At 36.6% G+C, this 18,479-nt stretch overlaps 1 protein-coding gene across 4 annotated transcripts in view; it reads left to right on the top strand.

Moving 5' to 3' along the window:
* The first annotated feature begins 1,574 nt into the window (after nt 1-1,574).
* MRPL42 (mitochondrial ribosomal protein L42) overlaps nt 1,575-18,479 on the top strand; it is a 39,263-nt gene continuing 22,358 nt past the window's right edge. Inside the window, exons 1-5 of one of the 4 annotated variants that reach the window (XM_036867275.1) lie at nt 1,575-1,625; nt 3,214-3,352; nt 7,598-7,661; nt 8,859-8,943; nt 14,581-14,744. In XM_036867275.1, the coding sequence (XP_036723170.1) occupies nt 3,283-3,352; nt 7,598-7,661; nt 8,859-8,943; nt 14,581-14,744 (383 nt within the window). In that variant the 5' untranslated portion in view covers nt 1,575-1,625; nt 3,214-3,282. Of the gene's footprint in view, nt 1,661-3,165; nt 3,353-7,597; nt 7,662-8,858; nt 8,944-14,580; nt 14,745-18,479 lie in introns of all 4 variants that reach the window. The other 3 variants (XM_036867277.1, XM_036867274.1, XM_036867276.1) reach the window with 3 other exon arrangements.

An 18,479-nucleotide genomic window follows, 5' to 3' on the forward strand; every position in this document is an offset into this window, starting at 1 on the left:
CTGCCCCTTACCCCATCTCCTGCTGCTCTCCTCCACACCACACTCCAGCATATAAGCTGTTTCCACCCCCTTTTAGACTTTTAAATTGTTCCCTCAGCCTAGAGCCGTCTCCACTCTCTTTCGCATGCACATGGCTGGTTTCTTTCCTGGTCTCAGCTTTGTGAAGCTTTCCTGGCTGCACTGAGTCTCCCTGTTGGTCAGTGGTCCCACTCTACTCACAGCCATCAAGACATGTCCTGTGGAATCATCTTTGATCCGTCCCTCTTCTGCTTTGCACAGTGAATGTTTGACAAGTCCAGTTGATAGTTCATTCAAATATGTTTCTCCTCTCTGTCTCTTCCTACAGCATAGTCCAGAAAGACATTACTGGGTGGCTTTGTAGGATGGACAAGATTCGAAAGGACAGAGATGGGTCCTCAATGTGAGCTTCCATAGGAGCAAAGATAAGCAGCAGAACCAGACTGATATTCTGTGGGAAGTGAGGAGAGACATCATAGCAGTCCACATTTATGCTGTGAATGTAAGTGAACTTACATTCACTTATTTTCAATATTAAGGACTACTTCAGGACTATGGCCCTTAAATTTTTGAGAGGTTGATTAACCCCCTTGATTACATGTTAAAAGCTATGAATCCTTTTCAGAAAAATGTACATAAATCCGAAATTTTGCAGATCATGGAGGAAAGGAATTCCCAGGTGAAACTAGGCTTTATCAGTCAGTCACCTACTATCTTGAATACCTGCAGTGTTATTTAATTGTTTTATTCATTCAGCAAATATTGGAGGCCTACGATGAGGCCAAGCACAGTTCTAGATATTAGATTTGTATACCGTATAGAACAAAATAGATACCTGTCCCTCTCGGCCTTCATGGATCTTGAATTCTGGCATAAGAGACAGACATTAAACAAGGAAACAAATGAAAATATAATGTCATATAATGGTAAATGTTATGAAAAAAATAAAGAAGGGCAATGGAACAAGGGCGGGTGAAGCTATTTTAATGATGTGGTCCTCTCTGAGATGATATTTGAGCAAGAGCTGCATAAACTAAGGCAGTGGTCATGAGAAGCAGTGAGAGAAGACCATTGCTGGCAATGAGAACAGGAAGTGCACAGGCCCAGGGGCCTTTTCTTCCCTCTAAGATACATGGCGAGGTCCAGGATCCTGCACGTCCTCCTCCCATAATGAATAACCACCACAGTTGTCAGAACATAGGTTGAAGGCTGTCCCATGTTTCCCCATTTCAGACGTCAAATCCAACCCCACGCCGCTTCAGTACTTCTCTGAAATGCCTCTTCCCCTAGGAAACCTAACTCATCCAAGGAGGGATATCAAGTTGCTCTAATTATTAGTATAAACTTTAAAAAATAGTGTTCGTTACTTGCTAAGGATATGTGTGGGGGCAGTGAATTTGTTTTTTTGGGTAGCGCCAGTAAAGTTGCAGGCAAGCTGCTGCAACTAAACGCGGGCGCACGTTGGGTGGACCGCAGACCCACCACCCCCCCTCCCCCACGCCTTACCCACGGCACCCGGGGCTCTTTCCGGCGGAGACTACATTTCCCAGAGTGCCCCGCGAGTCAGGAAGGCGCGTGGAGCGGTGTCTCCTAGGACCCGGGTTGAGGTAAGATGGCGGGCTCGCGGTGAGTCGCAGTTCAGGTAACCATTTCCCATTCCTTCGCTCGTCTAGGAGTCCCTAAAAGGTGGGCAGGCCCAGAAAGTTTATAGGCAGCTGTCGAGGTCTCCTACCTGTCGTTTGCGGCAAGATAAAGCCTCTGGCATTACCAGACTCGGTCCGTCCTGCAGAAGGGCCGGCGTGTGGCCGCGCGCTTACCGTGGGGTCTGGTTCTGGTAGCCAGTTCCTCAAGCCTCAGTCCTTCCCAGACTCTCCGCAGTCTTCTGTTGCTCCAGCGTTGAATTCCGGGCCAAGGGGTTTACCCTCTGAATTCTCTCTCTGGGGTGAATAATGTGACCTCTGGGTCTCGGACAGAGGGGACCTAACGTCCCCTAAAGTGTTTTGTTTCTCATTTCGTGGTTAGAAGCTGTGGGCTTGCGTTACACCCATAGTACCTGTTAAGCAGCGGTAAAGTGGCAGGTAAACCGTTTGAGCTTTCGGAGCCTCGATTCTTAGTGTTTTAAATGGAGACGCCTACTTCGCAGACTTGTGAAGGAGCATATAATGTATAGAAAAATGGGTCGTAAAGTGTAGGAGGCACACTGTAGGTACTCAGGGATGGCAGTGCTAACGTACCGACAGTACAAGGAGTCAACCTGCATAGTTCAGCGACTAAGACTGATGAAATACGCTTTTATCACTGTGCGGGGGTGGTGGTGGTGGGGGAATAGTCATCGAAGCCAATTGAAAACAAGTGATGTATGTCATTTATTCACAACAGACCTGGAGGTTGTGGTTGTTTTCCCCCATTTTACCGTGGAAGGAACTGAGGGTTGCTTCGTTAATGACTTGCCCGAACTTTCGCAGTTTGTAAGGGATTGACTCTGAAGTTCTTGGAAGCAATTGATTTAAATACTGTTGTACCTTAGTTTCTTCATGAATCAAAATAAAGATGCCTCTTATGATTAGGACGAGAGTAAAATGAACGGTAGTGGAAGCACCTTGGAAAGTTAAAAAGCTTATATAAGAGGGCGAAATTTTATTTGGGACTTTGGGTGTTTATATGTGTTTCTTCAAGTCAGTATTTAATAAGCCAAGGCTAGGCCTTCTTGTTTACTATTTCATTTAATCAGAAACAGAATACCCCTTTAAGAGATGTAATAAAATCTTGTGTATGGTACCTGGGAGGTTGTACACCGACACATTTGCTTTATGAAAGGAGAATGCTCTGTGTAGCATGTGTGTGACTGTTTCTAAGAGTAATTACACATTGGCTGCGCACTCATTGAATGGAAAGAACTACACTAGGTGTTGAGAAGTTTGCATTTAAGAGAAATAGTAATGGACATAGTTCTTGGGTTTCTGATCTTACTATACATGTTGATGATGTTGCTTTTTGTACTGTATTGCCTGGAAATGGGAGGTTGTTTAAAAGTTTTGTGTTAGGCAGCTGTAGTTCTCAGTGGTGATCCTATTTTGTAGTGTTCAGTGTATTGTGTCACTTTAATTTATCATAGGTAGCACTGATTTTTCTTTATCTCTTATGCAGGGGTGAAAATAGATATACCTAGAAGCAGTTTTTTTTTTTTTTTTTTAGAAGCAGATTTTAAAAGCAGTTTCTCTTCAAATCATCTTTCTTACCACCTGATAAGCATCTTGATTCACCATGGCATTGGCAGCAGTAAAATGGGCGATATCAAGCAGAACTATCTTGAAACATTTATTTCCAATTCAAAGTAAGTGAGTTTTTTAATGTTTAAAACGTTGTGTTTTTAAAAAATATTTATTTATTTATTTTGGCTGTGCCAGATCTTCGTTTTGGCATGCATGCGGGATCTAGTTCCCCGACCAGGGATCGAACTCCGGCCTCCTGCATTGGGAGCGCGGAGTCTTATCCACTGGACCACCAGGGAAGTCCAATGTTTAAAAAGCTTTAAACTTTTTCAAATGTTATAGTAATACATGTTCATTGAAGAACATTTAATTTAGTTATTGTATATGCATGCTATTGTATAGGAGTGTAACGTGGAAAGATCTCTATATAGAAGGGGGAAGAAGTATGTTATAGAACAGTATATATCGTATGATCTCATTGTGCATTTAAAAGATTATTGACCATATATTTGTGTGTGTATATATGTATAAATGCAGAGTAAAAGATGTGGACCAAATAAGTTATCTCTGTAGACCACAAGTGGGATTTAACCCAGGGCGAGGGAGGGATTGCTAAAGAGGAACTTTTTCTAGTTTGAATCACTTATATTTATATTTTCACATACTGCTTTTTTTAGTAGTTCTTAAAATTAGCAAAGGGCAAATTTACAATTCCGTCTTACAGGGTGATTATTGTTACTATTTTGGTGTGTTCTTTTCTGTTTTTTCTGTGTAATTTAAAAAAAAATGTAATTTCTTCCTTTCTTTTCTGAAGAAACGTAGTCAAATATTTTCTTCAAAGCCTATTAATACATGTTTGATAGTCAAAACACTGATCTATATAAATAGTCTATTAAAATCTTATTTCCTGACTAAGCTTCTTTTCACTTTCCTTTTCCTCTGTCTGTGAACTGCATTCTCCCATTTGTAAAGAAGACATGGTTAGAAGGCTACAATAGGTTTGCTTTTTCATGTTTAGTCAGCCAACTTTTTTTACACATCTCTGCCTGACCTTAATTGCTTCCTTCATGTTTCCTATTGACTACCATTTGTAATTGAACATTTTTATTGAGTTAAGAGGAAAAGAGTTGTTTGAAGACTAGGGTAAAAAGCTGTATAAACGAAAGTATAATTTAGTAAACAGAGGAGGAGATTGCCAGGAGACTGTAGGTGTACACTAAAATCATAGTGAAAACAAAACTGTAGTCAGCTCTTGATTACCTAGGAGCATTTTTTGTTGTTGTTGAGAATTGTGGGAGAGACCTCTGCTGCTTAGTTTCCCTTTTGACCTGATAGGAACTCAGCCCCAAGGCTGATGGGAACTCAAACGTAATCAGTTTTTACCTAGCTCATGTCCTGAAACAGCAATTTGTCCTCACTCAGGTTAATCTGAAAACCAGTTCATCTGCCCCTGAATAAGTTAAAATTGTCTGTGTATACTTTACCAACTAGATTGTAAATTTGTACAGTGTCTATTTTAGTTTCCTCAGTGCCTCTCATACATGATAGGTGATAAATAAATGTTTGTTGAATGGATCTCAGTGAATCGCAGTTGTCAAAATATCTGATTAGTGAAGAATTAATTTGGGTTACCCCAGAAAATTATTCCGTTATCACTCAGTCATCCTAATAATTAGTGACTACCTAACTTCTTGCATCCTTAAGCCTCTTGTTCTACACAATTTCTATTATTACTACTGAAGGTAAAGTATTATTACTGTTACTATTGATATCTTATATGAAAAGGAAGGACATTAAGATTAGAGGCAAAGCAAAACTGTGATTGGAAAGTTCAATGAGCACAAATAAAAAGCCCTCCCAGTATTCCAGAAGGAACATTTAAAACCTTCCAAAATATACAGTCAATGTGGGAATTTTACAGCTGAAGGAACATTTAATACCTTCCAAAATATACAGTCAATGTGGGAATTTTACAGCTTTTAAGCATATTAAGTCATTTGGTCTTTACAACTTTGAATTTTACAATAACTTACCTATCACGTGGCATTATTCTCTTTCTGAAGATGAAGGAACTTGAGTTCTCTTGCCCTCAGAAGCTCAACCAAAGTTGCATATCTGGTAAATTAGAGCTATGATCAAAACCTATGTCTTCCCAATATATTTTCTGCTATACCGCCTTTGTTGTTGTAATTTAAAATATTCAACATTTGAAAATGAAGTGGGACTATCAGCTTTTATAGATCATGTCAAAATGCAATTGTGTGTGTGTATAAATATATATATGTAAAACAAGAAAAGCCTGTGAGTTGTGGAGAGCTGACTCTCATTGAAATTCTTTTCGGCACATTGAGTTCATTTGGATTGATTGATGTTAACTTTGGCATCAGTTCTAATTATGCATTTAGAACCTCTGATACTTAACCATATCTAGAATTTTTCTCTTGATAAAATGTCAAATGCATTTTTCAAGTATTAATTATGCAGAAATTAACATTTTAGAGGCAGTTTGGCAATCTCTTCTTTATTAGTAGGAACTGTAGGGGACACAGTAATGAACAAGGTGGGATTCCTGGCCTTAAGGAACTTATTTAGACTTGTAGTTGAAACAGACACCTATGGAAACAATACCTGGAATATGATGTGGTAGAATGTGATGTATGTCATGAGGGTACAAACAAATGTCTATGTTAGTGCAGAGTACAAATTTTGCAGTTTCCTGTTGAACTAAATACTGTTGTCTTGAGTTTTCCCTCCTGCCTAGTTAAGAATGGTAAATTCTGTCTGTCCTGCCTCTGCCACTAAACCCTGTTTCTTTCAGCAAACATGTACATCACTTAGCTGGTGTATTCAGAGAATACAGACTGCTTTTAATATTAATCCATACATAATTAAGAAGATCCCCAACAGTGTCAGACAAGAAAATAAAATATGTGTAAATGATTTTTACATTACCCTCTGATTTGTCTTAATAAATGCTCTTCTGTATTAGCACAGATAATTGAAAATTAATAAATCTTTTGAAAGATAAGGTTATATTTCTAATTCTTTGTATTTTGTTATCTTTACATCAATAGAATTTTGGGGTTGACATTTTGCTGAGTAATCTTTTATGATACTAATGAATTTTGTTAAGGTACTTTTAATGCATTGGAGTAAGAATTTATATTTAGACCTGCAAGTGTATGCAATCCTTGGGGAAAGGAGAGTTTACAAAGATGGAAAACACATCTTTGTTTAGACATCTTTGATACATATAAATAACTGATGCATAAAAAAAGACACAATGATAGTATAGCAATGTCATATGGAATGTTGGTTGTGGGACATGTAAAATAGACAACTCTTTCTGTGATGGAGGATGTAGGGCAGGAAGGGGGAAAAGGATTTCATGGAAGGGTAGTATTTGACTCTTGAAAGATGAGTGGTATTTGAACAAAGTGGGGATGGCATTCCATACTGAGGAGCAAGTGGCTCAGTTGAGAGAAGTTGATCCTTGGTTTTAGCCAAGATATACAGAATTTTTTTTTAGCCATACTGAGCTACATTTACACTTTTTCTTTATATTTAAAAGAATATAATTTCTCTGAACATAGAGGAACCTTTCACAAGCTTTAAAAAAAGTAGTTATGGCTCTTGAATTTGCAGGTATTCTAAAAACGGAAAATATGCTTTGAAATGTTGCATTTTGATTGAGAACAGTTGATTTTGAACAGTTTATTTTGTATTTCATTACTTAAACACTCGCCCTTTATGAACTATGCACTCCAGTCACACTAAAGTTTTTATTTTATTTTATTATTTATTTATTTATTTGGCTGAGCCGCGCGGCTTGCGGGATCTTAGTTCCCCAAGCAGGGATCTCGAACCCAGACCCCGGCAGTGAAAGTGCTGAGTCCTACCCACTGGACCACCAGGGAATTCCCAACACTAAAGTTTTTAGAATACTCAGAAACTTTATGTTCTTTCTTTCCTCTGGTCCTGGCGCTTTTTATTCCCTTTGCAAGGAACACTGTACTCATCCCCTCACAACTCCAGCTTACTCCTTCATCCTTCAGGACACCTTAAACATGTCTTAAACATCATCTCCAGCGGAAAAGCATTCTTGAACCTGTACACTCCTGTTTTGTAATCTGTCCATGTGTCCCTTTCACTCCCAGTGCTTACCCTTCCTAACAGGGCACCAGACTTGCACCCTTTTTGAGGTCAGGGACTGGATCTTAACTTGTTGAATCCCTAGCTCCATGTACAGCCCTGTTTCTTAGTGAATACAGTAAATAGTGGTTGAATGAGTAAAACTAGCTTTACATTGGTGTGAGGACATATGCTCAAATTAACTAAATCCATCTTACTGTTTGGGGTTTTTGCAGATGGAGCCTTATATTGTGTTTGTCATAAAACTACGTATTCTTCTCTTCCAGATGACTATAATTGGTATGTATTGAAATCCAATTGGAAAAAAAAAAATAAGTTCGTTAGCTCTATCTGGAATGATTTAATTTTATTTCTTGTTTTGGTATTTTCTGCTTTCTTTTCTGATTATTCTTTCTTTAATTTTGTTTTTAAAAATTATTTCAGTGATCTTATTTACCCAGTGTCTGGGCTTATAAATGGTTTAAATAAAAATCATTATCATTGTGTTTCAGTGAATACTTCATTTGTTGTAAGACAGACTTGCTGATAGAAATGCTATCTTTTCTTCCTGAAGCATTCTTTAGCTTTTTGGAGAAGCTAAATACTTTTTATGGTTTTCTCTTAGGGTTCATATCTATTAGCTTAAGCAGTTATTTATCTTATCTTTTGTTAACATTGAATAATCCTAAATTACAAATATTTAATTCAACCACAATTTATTTGGTACTTATTGTAGTCAGTATGCTCAGAACTAGGAATAACGTATGAATGAAATATTGTCCTTTATCTCTATAGCAGAGTCTTATGTGCAGAAACTACAACATGTTTTCTTAAGTTACATTGTTTTTATTGTGAATTTTAGTAAAAATATATTTTCTTCCCTCTTGACACCAGTTTTAATTGTAAATTTAGTAAGTATTAGGATAGTGATGAAATAAGATTAGGTAATAGGTAGCACTTTTGAACCTGAAAAGATTGAGTCTTATATGACGTGTTTTGCATTATGCCAAAGGCATTTGGAGAAATGCTGATCTAGAAAAAGTACTCAGCTACAATCTTTATGATTGGAAATTCAGGTTATCCTTTACCTGGAAGATTATGTATTTTGCTGATCTTCAGCTTTAATAATTTAATCTGCTTACAGCTTTTTGAAGGTAGCTTTTAGATAAGGAAAAGAAGTTCTATTAATAGTGATGAATGAACATGAAGATCTCTTCCAAAGGTTAAGAAAACAAATAACTTTAACCAAACAAATAATTTGAAGAATAATTTATATAAAATAGTGGGTAATGCAGTAAAGGTTTGTTGTGGTAGTTAAGCTGACATATTTTGTGGGATGGTATGAGTTGTCCCCTGTAATATGGGTACCTGGTTTGCCAGTCCAGTGACATGATGGCATTTATTCTTCAGGGATATGTGATTAACAAATTTTAGCTCTAATAATCATTTTGCCTTGAATACAGTATAACTCTGTTTCTAAAACATTCTTTTTTTTAGCAAAGTAGAGCTTGCTTTGACATCTGATGGCAGGACAATAGTATGCTATCACCCTTCTGTGGACATTCCATATGAACACACAAAAGTATGTATAAGAAAATCTCTTGTAATTTTTAATTTGTTGTTGGACTAGTCACCCTTCTTTACAGTATCCAAAGAGAAGGGAATTGTTTGATTTTCTTTATTTGGTTTAGATCTTCTTTTGGCTTTTTTATTTTACTGTTTTGATTTTTCTCTTATTTCTTTTCATCATTTTTCTCTAAAGGTTTTTTTTCAGTACACAAAGTGAAACATTTAAACACAATTACGGCATCAGTTTTCTGGTCTAAAATTTGGTAGATTTCTGACTAGGGATCAAACACACCTAGTATAAATTTTAAAAACACATTGTCCCATACTACTATATATTGCAATCTAATAAATTATGAAAAGTTTGTATTTTAGTGTACTGTTTCATAACTTTTATATTGTGTTGGTTTTGATAATCCTTTTAATGTTGGGTGAATTTCTTCTTTTCTCGGTTAGTTTTTTCTTTTGCTTTTTTTTTTAATATAAATTTATTTATTTATTTATTTTTGGCTGTGTTGGGTCTTCATTGCTGTGCATGGGCTTTTCTCTAGTTGTGGTGAGCAGGGGCTACTCTTCGTTGTGGTGTGCAGGCTTCTCATGGCGGTGGCTTCTCTTGTTGTGGAGCATGGGCTCTAGGCGTGTGGGCTTCAGTAGTTGTGGCTTGTGGGCTCAGTAGTTGTGGCTCACAGGCTCTAGAGTGCAGGCTCAGTAGTTGTGGCGCACGGGCTTAGTTGCTCCGCGACATGTGGGATCTTCCCGGACCAGGGCTTGAACCCACGTCTCCTGCACTGGCAGGCAGATTCTCAATCACTGCACCACCAGGGAAGCCCCTGGTTATTTTTTTCTAATGGGCCAACATGGGCATATATTTTAAGTGGCCTAGTTTAATTTTTTCCATATTTCTTCGAAAGCCAGGCACTAGATAAAGGAGGTTTTGTTTTTATTTTTAATGTAATTTAACTTGACCCAAGTCTTTTTATTATTTTATATATGAATAGCTTCCTCTTATTTCTTTAAGCCCTCTTCTACTATATTTCGTAATGTTTGATTTGCTTTTTGAGGAGAAAATAATTCGTCACATGATGCATCTAGTGATACCTATTTTTAAAAATCATCATTAGGGCCAGAGTACCGGTTTGACAAAACAAATTAATGTTATTTTACTAGTTTGTATTCCCTTTTTAAAACCTCACCATTTTGTCTGCCTGCTTTGTATTCTAGCTAGATACCATAAGCAATATTCCAGTATTCCTTTTTTGTTTCATTTCTTTGGACTGTGTGTAGAAAATAGGAGTAAGTCACTGACTTTTGGCCTGTAAACCTCTAGTTCATACTATATTGTGCCTTCTTACATTGTTATTTTTTGTTATATTTCTGGTTACGTGCTTTATCCTTGTTTTAGCAGTTTATACTAAGAAGCCCAGGACTGTGTGGTCATTTCTCAGTATCCAAACTCTCATCCCCATATGGCTCTTTGCATCCCTGAATCTGATGCTTTTCCTATCCTTCCCAACTCTCAAAACTTTTCCACTGTACTTTTAGAACTTACTATCATCATTAAAATCTCTCATAACCTTAACTTCTTCCAGAATGTTGCCTTCACCTTCTGACTCTAACAGAAACTTGGCTGTACCCTGGTGTCGTTGCTTCCCTAGCACTCTTAAGTAGTTGTGCTTTTCTCTCCTAAACCCTTTTACTACTGAGCGTAGAGATGGAATAGGTGTCCCTGTGGCTCTTCACTGTCATATCCAGATCATCTTTCCTCCTCCCTAACAATTTCTAGCTTTGTAGTTTGTATCATTAAACCATACCATCTACTTATCTTTTTTCTTTTGCTGTTATCTGTCATCCCGCAATTCACTTCTCCTCACCCTCACGTGTCCCCCATCCCTCCACTCTTCTTTGAAGATTTTAGATGTACTCTCACACTCTCCAACACTGTGTCCTAATTCTTTGTTATTTCAGTGTCCATGTAGATGATCTGTCTACTACCCCAGCCTCTTACTTTTTGATCTTTTTTCCGCATGGGAGTGGAGCCCCCCAATCCTGTGGTTGTACCCTAGAGATGTTTTAATCACAAATAACTCCTACTCCTTCCTCCCAATCTAGATTTTTAAGAATTCCACTAGCTTACTACCAACTCCCCCTAGTTTCCCAGCTTCAGGAATTATTCATCCCCTCATTAAGACCTGCATCAATTGATTGAACCACTTTTTCACAGTCCTTCATGTATCTTGTACATTCTCACTTCTTTCCTTACCCAGCATAGATTCCATGGTCATCATCATAATCACTCCCTTGCATACATACCCATCTCCCTGCCTCTTTTTCTGTTGAACTCCCTTTGTTGTATCAGTTGTCTCCTCTCCCATGTCCTCAGTATTCCTCTCTCTAGTCTAGGAGATCACTCCTGTCAGTTCACATTAATCACTCTACTGCTACCACACTGGCCTCCATGCTGTTCTTTAAGGTAAGTACTTAGGAAGCTCCTGCCTCAGGGCCTTTATAGTTACTGCTTCCTCTGCCTGGAATGCTTTTCCCCCAGAAATCCTCATAGTTTATTCCCTTTCCTTTAGATCTTTCCTTAAGATCTTTCCTTATTTGTTACCTAGAGACCTTCCTTGCCATTACATTTAAAATAGTACCCCTGCCCCTGGAATCCCTATTGTCCTTCACTTTGCTTTACTTTTCTTAATAGCATTTATCATTTCTGGCGCACTGGATATTTTCTTGCTTTTCTGTCTGTCTCCCTCCATTAAAATGTAAGCTCCATGAGGACAGGGCATTGTCTGTTTTGTTCCCTGCTATATCCTCAGCACCTGGAATAATACCTATACTTGGTAGGTGCACAATAACTATTGTTGATTAAATAAATAAATTTGGCTCTCTCTTTTCATGCTTAAGTGTTTTCTGTTTTAAGGCTAAGAGATATTTACATGGAGAAGCATGGAAATTTTTTGTTTCTCAAGTAATAAATTATAGATTGGACTTTATTTACAATAAGAAACATTCTCGAAAACATATTACTGTTAAAATATGTTCTTTTTGAATCCAGATTTACAAATTTCATGAAGGTAGTACATAACATTAAATAACTGTATTTAAAGGTGACTTAAAATTTAGATTTGATTTTCTTCTTTTCTCAAGGAAGTAGCTGCAACTCTAGTGGACCCTTTCATTCTCTAGGCCCTGGAAAGCATATTGCATACAGAGATCCTGGTCATAAGTAGAAACACCTACTGACACTGGCTTTAGGAAAGTTAAGATGATTTGTATCTTTGGTTTTCTGGTAATTTACATTTGAATCTAAAAGATGTTGATTATTTTCCATGGATCCAGGTAAAAAGATCCTTCTTTCTGTTTCGGCCAGGTATGTGTTTTATTAAAACTAAAAATATTTTTCTAGAATTCAGGATTTCTGGTTTAGGAAGATAAAGATTTTAAACCAGGGGCAAAAAAATAATGATTTGGAAAAATAAAGTAAAAATGTAAGTACTAGGAAATTCTTTTTAGTGGTTGATTAGGTGGAAAATTTCAAAAGTCAAATTTGAAAATTCTTAAGAAAAACAAGGGAAATTCAGGATGACAGTTCTGAATGTTTTTTTTACAGTTGAAATTCAGTTTTATTTTAGTTTTTACCTTTTACTGAAATATTCATGTACCCTTTCTTTGAAGTTTGATCAAGGAGATCAAATACAACCTAAAAATCAGTTCTGAGTCTGCAGAGGCTTTTGGTTTAGACTTCGAAGAAGCCATTAATTCCAATGTCTTTTATCTGTGTGCCTGGAAAAGAAATACAAAGCAGAGAGAATTTCTGATATATTAGAATTGAGCCTGTTGGGAATAGGAAGAGAGACAGTGAACATTTATTAACACTTGAAAATAACTGTTTGATAATAGTTAAAACATTTGATCTTTAGCAACAAGTATAGTAACCTAAAAGAAAACTATAGGCTCTAATCTAGCCTTTGCTAGTATACCTCAGGGTCTGAGAGTAACTTGCAAAGACACTTAAATATTAATATTTCACTCTACATGTAAGAGATGATCATATAAAATTACTTAAAATGTCTAAGGAGCGCTTTTTCTTTAAATAAATTTATATCACTGTTTTCCTGTTTGAGGCCTTAAAATAAATGTTAACAGCTACCTACCATTGTTGAACTCAAAGAGTATGAGGGACAGCTCAGCATGTTATTTCACTTAATCCTCATCAAACCCTTATTAGGTAGATAATTACTCCTTAGGGAGTAAGGGAGATTAAGAGCTTAAATAACTATTCCAAGGTCACAGAGATAGTAGTTATTGACCAAAGCCCAATTCTTGACCTCTTCATTATACTTTCTCTTTATTCCCTCCCACACTAAGGAAGTGGTTCCTTATTTCTACTTAAATCAAATTGTTACACTTAAATCTAACTTTGAAAGCTTTTCATAATCTGATTTCTCGAGATCCATTTTTTAAGATCACCTGCTTATTGTATGTTTTTACCTACTTTGCTTTATTTATAATGTTTGTTATTCCTTCTAGAATTCATTCTGCACTCTGTGACAAGGCTCTGACTTGGCTCCTGTTCTATTTCTCACTAATATCTTTGTTAATTTGCATCTCTATAGTACTTAGTCAGTTGTGCCACCATCATGTACTTATATATTGCCTTCTAAAGAGCTTTTATTTTTTCATGTACATAAACTAAATAAATATGAGTCTATGCTGTAACATTCAGTACAGTGGTAGAATGTAGCGGTTGTCATTAACAGTGTGTGAATGTAAAGACATCTGTGTTTGAATTGTTTCCTTTTTGATGGTAAATTCAGGTTTTCATTGTGTTGTAATACATATATATGGTATTTGTAAAGCAAGGCAATGTTACAGTCTTGTGTTACATATGTTATCACTTAATATTTAAAATATAGGTAGCTTGACTTTCCAAGACACTGATTTTTAAGGGCTTTAGTCAGCCAGCGTTGCTGATGGGCATATGTTATATCACTCATGTGTTGGGAGGAGATGAGATTTTTTTAGTAATTAATGTCTTTGGGGGAAAAAACTACTCGAATTACCATAAAGCATCATTTGATGGCATTTCAGGCACCTAAAATGAAAGCATTGAAAAATTTCCTGCTTCTTTTGGATATAAGAAATGTCATTTTCTATTAAAGGTTTTTCATTGCCTCTTACTTTAATGGTATGCAAGGTAGAGACTAAACTTTTAAGTTAAAAAATAATAATGGGCACAATTTATAGTTTTGAGAAATAGAAACTAAAGTAATAAGTACTTTATTATTGGGGGAAAATAACTTTAAATAAGAACTTTATTATTGGAAAGGAAACCCAAAACTTGATATGAGAAGAAAAATATTTCTGGGGAATTCCCTGGCGGTCCAGTGGTTAGGACTCTGTGCTTCCACTGCAGGGGGCACGGGTTCGATCCCTGGTCAGGGAACTAAGATCCTGCATGGTGTGGCCAAAAAAAAAATTCTGATTCTTTAATGAATAGTGCAACTAAGTGAAACTGTTCTGATGACTTATTTACCCACCTTTAGGTACGATAATGAAGTACTCAGTGTGGTAATTATTTTACTGTAAACTCAATCAGATGCTGGCTAACATTCCTACATTTTGATGTTGTTCATTGCTGATGATTTTGCAGCCTATCCCTCGGCCAGATCCTGTGCAGAATAATGAAGAAACACATGATCTAGTGCTGAAAACCAGATTAGAAGAAAAAGGTGAACACTTAGAGCAAGGACCTATGATAGAACAACTTAGCAAAATGTTCTTTACTACTAAACACCGTTGGTATCCTCGTGGACAGTAAGTTCTATTTTCTTTTCTTCTTCAACTCTCACTGAACACTAAAGAAATACATAACTTTCCTTCTGTTAACAAACTTCTGAGGTTGTACTTTGCATGAAGGAATTAACACCCAGTATGATCACCTATTAAATTGTATTTTTAAATCTACATATATAGAGTAGCTAAAATGAAATAGTACTTCTTTTCCTTTATTTTAGTGGGGGAGTTTAACCAAAGCTTTCAGGGAATTTTGCAAGAGTTCTTGAAAATTTTTCCATTCTGTTATGTAGTCATTTTATGTATTGTTTTTATTCATCTTCTTGATGAATACTTGATCTTGTCCTCAGCCCTCTATCCATTTATTTAACAGATTTTGAGTTATTGCAGAAAAAAATTGGGGTACAGCAAATGATTGGGCAGTATATATATTTTTCAGTTCCTTTAGGAACTACAGTTGCCCCTCTGTTTCCAAGTACTCACATTTTATTACATTGATTCTTACCTCGTATCTAACTCTGGCTTTAATTTATTTACTTCTTTTGATTCTTATTTCTTTCATATCTATCTTATTCCCTACTAAACTAAGAAACTAAAACTAAGAAATGGCTTTTTAAAATTGTTTGTTTGAGCAAACTTTGTTTTTATTCACTTGTTTTATTCACTTTGCTTTTATTCACCCAGTAACTAGCACTGGGCTGGCACATTTATGGCAGGACATGCTTATGGAATTAATGAATATGCAGTCATTCAGCTGCTTGAAGTGATGGGTGATCAAAAACACAATCGTTGTTTGTAAGTTGTTTATAGTCAAGGAAGGAAGATAGTAGAGTAAATAAACAAATCAAGAGATTGACATTTGAAGGATGGTTAGGAGTTAGCCATGGAGAATGGGGAAAAGGCTTCACAGGCTGAGAACAGTATGTCATAGAGTAAGCTGGGGAAACTGCAAGTAGTTCAGCTTGGATGGGACCCAGAATATGAGGAGGGAATGTAAAAAGGGTCTTATGAAGGATTTTGTGTTGTGCTGAGGAGTTTAGGTTTTATTTTCATTGCCAAATTCTAAGAATCAAACTGACATCCCCAAAGTTTATGCATTAGGAAATCCTTAAGTAGGTTCTGTATTTGGGATAAGGTGATGCATGGAAAGATTGGAGTCAGAGGGACTTGCTATGAAACTGTTACAATAGTCCAGGTGAAATTTGTTGAAGATCTACATGAAAGGACCAGCAACGGGAACAGAAAGGGGGAAAGTTAAAGAGAGGACTATGTTTAAGAACTGTAGTTAACAGCAGTAGTTCACCGGACTTGATGTGGGTAGGGAGAGATAAGGAAGAGGTAGGAGACCTCTCAAGTTTCTGACAGAGGTGTTCAGGTAGATGGTGGTGCCACTCATACAAGCGGGGAAACAGAGAGTGAGGAAGATAAACCTATTGTTGGTTATGTTGGGTCTGAAGACTCTGTGGATCATCTGGTGGGGAGCAATTCTGAAAGCAGCTGCATGTATGGACCTGGAGCTTGGTTTACATTTTTAGTTTCTCTTTAGAAGGTACTTTCTCCCTTATCTGTAGTTACAATAGAGATTCCTCAGGGCTCTGCCTTATACTCCATGTCTTGCTAAAATTTGTTCTGAGAGCTTCAATTACATTCATTATATAGATGACATGCAACCTGCTCCATTATACATTTTTTAATTTCCTCAGCCTTATTCCCAATGTCATTGTTCTTAGAATATTACTAACTAGATATCTGTCCAAACTTTTAAATTCATTACAACAAAACACAGCTCTTCTTTTCCTGTCTTAAAAAGCCCCTCCCTTAATAATCTTTCCGTAATAAAAGTGATATTTCTTATCAATTTCCCAAGGAAAAAATCTGTGATTTTTTTTGGCCACTGTAGTGCCTTTTTTTTTTTTTAAATAAATTTATTTATTTTATGTATTTATTTTTGTCTCTGTTGGGTCTTCATTGCTGCATGCGGGCTTTCTCTAGTTGCGGCGAGTGGGAGCGGGCTTCTCATTGTGGTGGTTTCTCTTGTTGTGGAGCACGGGCTCTAGGCGCGCGGGCTCAGTAGTTGTGGCACATGGGCTCTAGAGCACAGGTTCAGTAGTTGTGGCACATGGGCTTAGTTGCTCCGCGGCATGTGGGATCTTCCCAGACCAGAGCTCGAACCCGTGTCGCCTGCATTGGCAGGCGGATTCTTAACCACTGTGCCACCAGGGAAGTCCCCTGTAGTGCCTTTTTTTTTTAAGGTAAAATAATATTTGTTTTTATTTATTTGTTGAACTACAGTCAACCTACAATGTTACATTATTAGTGTACAACATAGTGATTGAATATTTTTATAGATTATACTCCATTTAAAGTTAATACAAAATAATGGCTATATTTTCCTGTGTTGTGCAATATATCCTTGTTGTTTATTTATTTTATACATAGCAGTTTGTGTTTCTTAATCCCATACGTCTATCTTGCCCCGTCCCCTTTTCTCTCCCCACTGGTAACCACTAGTTTGTTTGCTATTTATGTGAGTCTTCTGTTTCTGTTTTGTTATATACATTTGTTTGTTTTACTTTTTAGATTTCACATATAAGTGATAACATAGAATATTTGTCTTTCTCTGTCTGACTTGTTTCACTAAACTTAATACTGGGAATCCCCTGGTGGTCCAGTGGTTAGGACTTCACGCTTTCACTGCTGAGGGCATAGGTTCAATCCCTGGTCAGGAACTAAGATCCCACAAGCCACACTGCGTGGCAAAAAATAAATAGATAAATAAAACTAAAGTTTAAAAAAAAAACCATAATACTATCTAGGTCCATCTACGTCGCTGCAAATGGCAGAATTTCGTTCTTTTTTATGGCTGAGTAATATTCCATTGTATGTATTTACCACATCTTCTTTATCCATTCATCTCTTGACCACCATAGTGTCTTTCAATTTCTGCATCTGTTTTATGTCCCCTTCCTTGATTTTTCTTTCTTATTTAGTATCCACTTTGTTTATGCATGCAGTCTGGGTTTTTCCCTCTTTGTAATTGTAAGTTAGGTTATGGGAAAACAAATTAGCAAGCCATTATATAGCCACGTATCTAAATCACTGCTGTATTCTAAGATTTCTTTCCATGATTCATAACATTGTTCATGTTTATCTTTTATTCCTGTCCCATTAGGTAGATACTTTAGTTCAGGCCCCACCTTGAAATTTTTCTATAATGGCTTTCAGTACCTGTTTCTTTCCTGCATGTTTCATGTTGCTGCAGTTTTTTTGCCATCTTTTGTTCATAACCAAATCGCTAAAGTTATGAATATCCTCTGTAGATGTGTAACATGAAGGGGGCAAGACTGAAGGCAAGAAGACCATTGGGGAGTCTTAAAACCAAACATGTTATCTCCAGACATTTTTGTCTAGTACCCCACCTATGTTTAATCTTATTACTTATTTAATCTTATTACTGCTAATTAGCTTTGACTGCTAATTAATTTAATCTCTGTAGTATGTCTTGTCCCATCAGGATTTCTAGGCACTTTCAGTTATAAGCAGACTTTTTTTTTTTTTTTAAGATTTTTAGAAATTTCATGTAATGTCTGAAACATTTATATTAACATATTTCCATACGTATTTCCATACAAATACAAATATAAGATTTTTAGAAATTTCATGTAATGTCTGAAACATTTATATTAACATATTTCCATACAAATAACCCAATGAAAGTTTAGTATTAGTTGTTTTGTTTGTTTTTTTATACTGCAG

This window comes from Balaenoptera musculus, chromosome 10 (genome assembly GCF_009873245.2).
Source record: "Balaenoptera musculus isolate JJ_BM4_2016_0621 chromosome 10, mBalMus1.pri.v3, whole genome shotgun sequence".
Classification (NCBI taxonomy): domain Eukaryota; kingdom Metazoa; phylum Chordata; class Mammalia; order Artiodactyla; family Balaenopteridae; genus Balaenoptera; species Balaenoptera musculus.